Below are 7,800 nucleotides of genomic sequence, written 5' to 3'. Positions count from 1 at the left end.
GGGTAACACGAATGACCGAATTACACTGTTATTACTCGAATAACACTTGTAATGACCGAATAACACTTGAAAATTTAATATTAGCACATTTTGGTGACTTTTAAAAATTGATTATTGAATAATAATATATTATCGATGTATTTAATAACATAAATATGATTTAAAGAAAGCAGATAAGTTCATAAAGATCATTTTAAATTTAGTGTGTACATCAAACTTGGCAGCCATTGTGATTTCTGTGGTCACCATATTGGATCTACATACTAAATTTTTAAAGTTTTTTATGAACTTATCTGCTTTCTGTAAATCATTTTTAAGTTACAAAATACATCGATAATATACCAATAATTAATAATCAATGTTTAAAAGTCACCAAAATGTTCTTATATTAAAATTTCAAGTGTTATTCGGTCATTACAAGTGTTATTCGGATAATAACAGTGTTATTCGGTCATTCGAGGTACCGTAACGCTTGTTATGACCAAATAACACTTGAAATTTTAATATTAGCACATATTGGTGACTTTCAATTTGAAAGTTTCAAACATTGATTATCAAATAATAATATGTAATCGATGTATTTTACAACTTAAAAATAATTTACAGAAAGCAGGTAAGTTCATAAAGATTATTTTAAATTTTAGTGTGTACATTGAACATGGCGGCAATTGTGATTTCCATGGGCACCATATTGGATGTACACACTAAATTTGAATGTTTTTTGAACTTATCTGCCTTCTGTAAATAATTTTGGATATGAATTAGCCTGTCAACCCAAGCGTTGTAATTTAATCCCAGTTTCAGCTAGTTCATTCAGCTTTGAAATGGCTTGGATGGCCATACTTTCTTTGATAGGTCAAATGCTTTCAAAGGTAGTCTTGTTTCCTTAAAAAAAAAAGACTGGTCCCGTATGATACATGTATAGCCAAGTTTGCAGCAAGTGGGGTTGAAAGCCTGTAGTCAATGGTGAATAAATCATACTTTTCTACAAACTGTTTTACTAATTTAAGGAAAATCTTATGTATGCTTCAGGAAATTTCCAAATGTCATGGCCACAATGCTGTGCTCTATTAATGATTTTGAAATCACCCAATGTTACATTGAGCAACAGCAGACATTATTAGAAATCATATAAACAAGAATTTGATTTTAAACATTTTAGGACACCTTAGCAAACTTAGAGAGACAGATATATGCATTTGAAGGCAGTTACTTGGAAGATACACAGCTGTATGGTAATATCATCAGAGGTTGGGACAGATACCTTGCAAATACCAAGTAAGCAATGAATTTAGCAAATAACATTCATTTTTTATAGTGTAACTGTTAGTGTAAGTCATTATACATTAGGACTTCTTATGACTTACTGTTCGTGCTGTTTAATTCTAAACAAGAGAACAGCATACATGTGTACAGACAAATGATTATGTGATGTCAGATGACAACTCATAATTTCATTTTATCCTTCAATTAACAACTCTACTATACATTTACTATTTACACGTGTAGAGCTGATACAAATTGGCAAACATATAATATGTATCTATATAGTCTCCTAATATCTTTTTCATTCTCAAACAAATGCAGTGGTTTGGAAGTAAAAAAAAGAAAAATGGTACAAATATATTTGATATTTTTTTACAATCATTTTACAATGTTCTAATGTGGTATTTGTAGATGTCACCATGACAGATTGTATGATTAATTATGTTTATGGACAGGATATCATTGAAAGTTACAATTTTAGTGGCATAGGACTACAAAACTAACAGTTTCTTCTACCACATGCATGGTTCATGTGCATGTATATACATGGTTTACTTGTCTAGACAGCTTCTTGTTCATATTTTTGCTGAATTTAAGCTACATGCTTAATTTTTGCTTATATTAAATACCATCATGACCATTATGTACAAAGATTTGCGCTTACCTTATTTACTTCTTTATTATAGGCATGTTGGACTATTTTTGCTTAGAAGTTGTAGTTCTTTGTTTTTTTACAGTGATGTAAAACAAGAAATTACATGTTTGTAGAATATTATAAGTGCAGTATTGATATTTTTCTCCAAAGCTTGTTGTAAATGTATGAATGAAGTAGTATATAATTTTCATTATTTATTAATTTTCTGCATGTTTTGGCATGTTTGTTGTGTAGCAGTATAGTAATACATTTTCTTTTTTGCTGAAAATAGCATTTTTTCTAGAAACACCAACAGTAAAGGTGACAAGAGAAACAGGAAGTTTAAAGATGCTGACAGATTGTTTTCAAAATCTTCAGTCACATCAGCAGCTGTAAGTCTATTTTTAGATATAATGAGATATGAAAAAGGTGGGATACTTGCCAACATTAACACACCACCAAAAATACAATGAACAAATATCTCTAGGCTGTGTTTCATTATTTTCATATAGGATATCAATGATTGTTGATTTTGTGAGTTAATGGAAACCATGAATCCAACTGTTTATTGGCTATAGGCTTTTAAACAAACTTTTCCTAACCATGAAATCAAATATTCATGAAAATACCATTTATTTCTCAATCAACAAAAATGTGTACCTACATAAATAATTGAATCCACATTTTGTGGTGGGATTATCCTGTGATTATCAAGGTGGTCCAACCTCATTGTAGAGGGGTGTAAAGGGGGATGTCTGCGCGGAAGATCGCGAAATAAAGCCATTTCACGATAAGCAAACAATTACAAATTTCCTGCACGTTGATCTTTTTACCAATTTCACAAAACACGGTGAATAACGAACCTTTTTCACAGCTGCATGTAAAATAAAAATGGCAAAACACGTTGCAAGAAAATAACCCTTTACCACCCTCATTGTACAATTGTTCTTTTTCTTGGAATAACATGAACCTGAATTGAAACCTTACTGATCTCTTGGGGTAAAAATATTATCATAATCTATAACCGAACTTCTATCATGTCTATTTACATGTTTTAACAGTCCTCATTACATGCATTAAGGAATGATAATCTGGTTGTGTCTTTAATAAAAGATCCTGAACATGCATGAAATATTTGCCACTAAATATAAACCAAACAATCAATATTATAAAGATTACAAAAGTTTATAATTGTATATTGTAATAAATCAAAACATTTTTTTAGGAAGTAAATAATTTGATAGTAATGTATAAAAAGAAAAACAAAGAGAACATTTCTGCAAGCACTATTTTTGTAGAATGAAATGGGAATCAATGATCGGAAACGATCAACTGTCTTTCAATAAAAACTAATGACTTGAATATACAGATTTAATTTTTCTTTGGATATTTTGAATAAATTTGTTTTTCCTTTTCAGGCTGTCAGTGGCATTGTTGACCAGTTGAACAAAAATAGTAAGTATTTTTATGCCCCCGCAGTAGCATAAAGATTTAACCTTGTCTGTCTGTAAATCCCTCCATAATACATGTAAGTCCTCAAATTGGTTTCCGTTCTCTATCTTAAGTTTGCCTATATCAAATGATATGAAACTTATAAACAATGCTTATTACCAAAAAACACAGATTGAGTTTGAATTTTTGTGGCCTCACTTTTTCCATTCTAGAGATGCCATTTTACAAATAGAAAAATATCTGAATTTATTTTTTTTGTTCTCAAATTTTAGTTTGCCTCAACCAAATATTAGTAATCTTATACACAATGCTTATTACCACAAGACTCTGATCAAGTGCAAATTTGGGTTTTGTCACTGACTGTTCTTGAGTTATGTCCCCTTTTAATGTTTTATACAAGTAGGGGCATCATCTGTGTCCTATGGACACATTCCCCATTTATGTTTTATATGGAATAATGTTGTACATACATGCACAGGTGTTTGAAAGCCTTTCTTACATGTATGAATAGTTCGACAGCAACAACTTGATAACTATTAACAATCAATAATTTTGAAGAACAATAACATTTTTACAGTTAAATCAATTTTCTATATAGTCTGTTAAAATAACTTGAAAAAGGAAATATATGTTAAATTAACTTAAAAAAAGAAATATATTCATGTTTCACTAAGATAAATATGTATGAATTTTCAGATGATCGTGAGCCTTCAAGTCCAGATTCACAGAACAATCAGAATGGTGCTAATACACCCCAGACAAATGGTCAAGATGACAGCCCTCCTCCGTCACATTCTGGGAAACTACACAAAGGTGGGGGTCCATTACGACACAAGAAAAGTAAAAGTAAATCTCGACACAAGTAAGTATTTACAAATATTTATAGAATTATAGTGGGTTGATTGTCTTAAACTGAGGTCCTTTATCTTTTCACAAGTTCTTTTTAGTATTTAAAGGGATTCTTTTAGTTGTATAGTAATAGTAATATATCAGTTAATTTGAGTACTTTATATTTTATATGTTCAAACATGAATGGCTCTTTTGCAAATGCTAGATAAAAGTCAAAAGTTTTACACAATATTGCAAACTAAGAATTGTTTTTCTTTTTGTTCACCTGTTTTTTCCTACTTTATACATTAGAAGTCTGTGCATACTGTTTGGCAATGGCATCTTCAGTCACTATAGTTGAAATCTATTGAAGTCTATCAAAGTCATACTAAATTGTGCTTATTTTGAACTGAAATGAAGAATGCTGATTATGTCATTCTGGTATGTTTGTATTGTCAATCACCTCAAACTGTAACAAAATCTTTTATTTCAGGCAGGATGTAAAATTACGGAGAGGAAAAGATGTAAGTTAACTTTAATTAATCTGTTTACATCACAAAAAAGTATTGTAAAACCTTTCTAACAGTGGCCTCCCTAGGTAATTTCTGGCTCTCTGATATTCATCTCAATTGCATTTCACTAGACTACCTGATCATGTAATTACCTTGTTTGAAATTGTCTTTTATTTTACCTTAAGATGTCAAATATCTAGAGACAAGTTATATAAAAGAACAAATGAAGTCCTGGACTTTCACTTTGAAGAAGGAAAAGAAAAAAATAATGAAATTTACTAAAAAAATCCTTTCAAAGAAAGTTATGAACTAACTAAATTCTATTATCAAGGAAATCTCAAATTTAGGCAAATTTTGAAAGCTTTTCTAAAATGCAGATAGTTGAAATGAGAAAATTAAAATATTTATTTTTTGAGAAACATGAACATACCTGACACTATTGTCATAAAAACATCTTGAGAATATTATTTGATTGTTAAATCAATCTTTAGATTGATAGGAAGATATAACTCCTTTATCTAAAAGTGTGTTCAATTTAAAAATACAACAGAATTTCACGAAACCTTTTCAGATAATAAGGACATACTATGTAGTTGTGCATATCGACGGGAAATTGTGATTCAATTTTTTTCTAGGAGTTACGCCCCTTTGAACTTATTTACTTTAATGGACGACTTCAACAGTTTGTCATCGCAACTCCTCTCAAACCACACAACAGAATTTCACGAAACCTTTTCAGATAATAAGGACATACTATGTAGTTGTGCATATCGACGGGAAATTGCGATTCAATTTTTTTTCTAGGAGTTACGCCCCTTTGAACTTATTTACTTTAATGTACTACTGCAACAGTTTGTCATCGCAACTCCTCTCAAACCACACAACAGAATTTCACGAAACCTTTTCAGATAATAAGGACATGCTATGTAGATGTGCATATTGATAGGAAATTACAATTTTTTTTTCTTTCTAGGAGTTATGCTCCTTTGAACTTATTTGCTTCAATGTACTTCTGCAACAGTTTGTAATCGCAACTCCTCTGAAACCACACAACAGAATTTCATGAAACTTTGTAGATAATAAGGACATACTATGTAGATGTGCATATTGACAGAAAATTATGATTCAACTTTTTTTTCTTATACAATTTTCTTTTCTTACACTTATTTCATTTCTCCAATGACAATGTGGGGACGGTGGGGTATGTGAGCGTGCTCACTAAGGTTCTTTAATTAATTCAGTGCTTGAAATTTCTCCTTACAAGTTGCTTTATACATAATTGTCATGTCTTGTCTTGCAGGGGACAGGGGAGTAAAGGTTTATTGGTGTGATCCAGTCCAAAAGAATTGACAGTGCTGTCCAGCCTTGTACAGTTTTTACATGTCCATTTTATTGTTGATAAACTTTAATAAAGCAGAGATGTACATCTGTTCTGTTGGTCACAATTCTAGAGAGACAAGATAAACATCAATGGAGCATGTAAACTTGTATCAAGGTTTTAGCAGAAGTGAAAATCATCTTTGTCATGTGTAATTGATTTTTAATACATGTATATTGATCATTGATAGACTGGTTAATTGTGTTTTATTCAAAACATTTTCATAATCATCTGAAAAGTACAGCCACATCTTATATTGCATAGTATATCAGTGACGATACTATTGAAAACATTTTTTTTTACAATCTATATTTCTATCTAATGTCTGTGTATTTATTTTGCAAAACAATTGATTTTTGAGATTCACATTGATTCACTAGATAAATTTTTTAAACAATTTTTTTTTTATATAAATTTCAAAATGTAATTTAAGTCATGTTCAGTGAAATCTTTTGTGATTTAGGATGATTCTGATGCTTAACTTTTATTTCTATTGAATCCTCTGACTATATCCAAATTCAAATTATGTAGCTGCTATTGCAGTGTAAATTTTTACATCTAAATCTCCACATTTTTAAAAGTGTCAGAAATAAGTAGTAGTTTTAAGAGCAGAAAATGGGTATAAAAAGCATCAAAATCTCAGTGTTGTTGTATATATATATCAAAAATACATGATATATGAGTAATAGTATAGGGGATAACAGAATGGCAAAAGTAATGAAATAAACTAACAGTTTACCATCAGTGTAACAATATTTGTTATGTACAGAAATCAATGATATTAGCTATAGATAAAAGAAAGAAAAACGTCTTACAGAATTAAAAATAAACAGCAATTAACGTAGCTATGAAATTAGATTTTAAAGAAAAACTGTATCCAAATTGACCATAAATATTGTATATCTGAAATAATTTGTACTTTCATTTTATCCTTTTATGTGATGTTTTATGTATCATTTATTTTCTTTCATATTGATTGTGAACATTGCATGTTGAAGGAATAATCATGTCTGTAATAAATGTTTTTTGATCATTGAAAATAAAATTGTAAAAAAAATAACAATTGTGAAATTCATTTCATGTCATCAGTTATGAAGTAATTGGATAGTTACATTGTACTGTATTCACTATTTCTGTTTAATAAACAGCATTTTGCAATGACAAATGATTTTTTTATTGTGCCATTCTAAATTTAAATTATGTCCTTTACTTGTTTTACTGAGAGTAAGATGTCTGAACCAATTAAACACTCACTGGTTCATTAGAAGTATACTACTTTAGATTTATATTTGCTGAGCAGTAACTTCATTAATTAATGCCTCATCTTGATTGATTTTCCATTACATAGCGTGATGTGTCTGTCTCTTTTATATCCCTGCCTTGATATGGAGGGTAGTTATATAGTTGTGTAATATGTCTGCTTTCCATCACAAGTTGAAATGAAAATTGCAGTACTGCTTGCCAAATCTTCACTCAAAACTGTCATCAACCATAAAATTCGGGTCAATCTGGATTTTGTTGATTTACATTTTGTGTTCAATAGTTATGCGGCTTATGCCCTTAAGTTACTTTGAAAATTGGTATTTCTTTGTTTTCTTGAGGAAAACTAAAATACCGAACAGCAAAATTGTTGGGAATTGAAACAATGTCTGACATGGATTATAAGGGTTTTTTAATAAGCCTGCGACGTCTGTCACAAAGCTTGACATAGGGATAGTGATCTGGCATTG

The 7,800-nt window shown here is 30.1% G+C and overlaps 1 protein-coding gene across 1 annotated transcript; it reads left to right on the top strand.

Annotated features, from left to right (window-relative positions):
- Positions 1-1,162: 1,162 nt before the first annotated feature.
- LOC139490673 (chromatin modification-related protein MEAF6-like) lies at positions 1,163-7,235 on the top strand (the record flags this gene model as incomplete). Its single annotated transcript, XM_071277589.1, is given in 6 exon segments — positions 1,163-1,278; positions 2,193-2,292; positions 3,319-3,355; positions 4,049-4,214; positions 4,674-4,704; positions 5,993-7,235. Coding segments are annotated over 6 exon segments (465 nt in total), but the record flags the coding sequence as incomplete, so codon positions are not given.
- Between the last annotated feature and the right edge of the window lie 565 nt (positions 7,236-7,800).

The sequence above is a fragment of the Mytilus edulis genome, chromosome 10 (assembly GCF_963676685.1).
Source record: "Mytilus edulis chromosome 10, xbMytEdul2.2, whole genome shotgun sequence".
In the NCBI taxonomy this organism is placed as follows: Eukaryota; Metazoa; Mollusca; class Bivalvia; order Mytilida; family Mytilidae; genus Mytilus; species Mytilus edulis.
The sequence above is the reverse complement of the archived record's forward strand: the minus strand, read 5'-3'. Positions and strand labels throughout refer to the sequence as shown.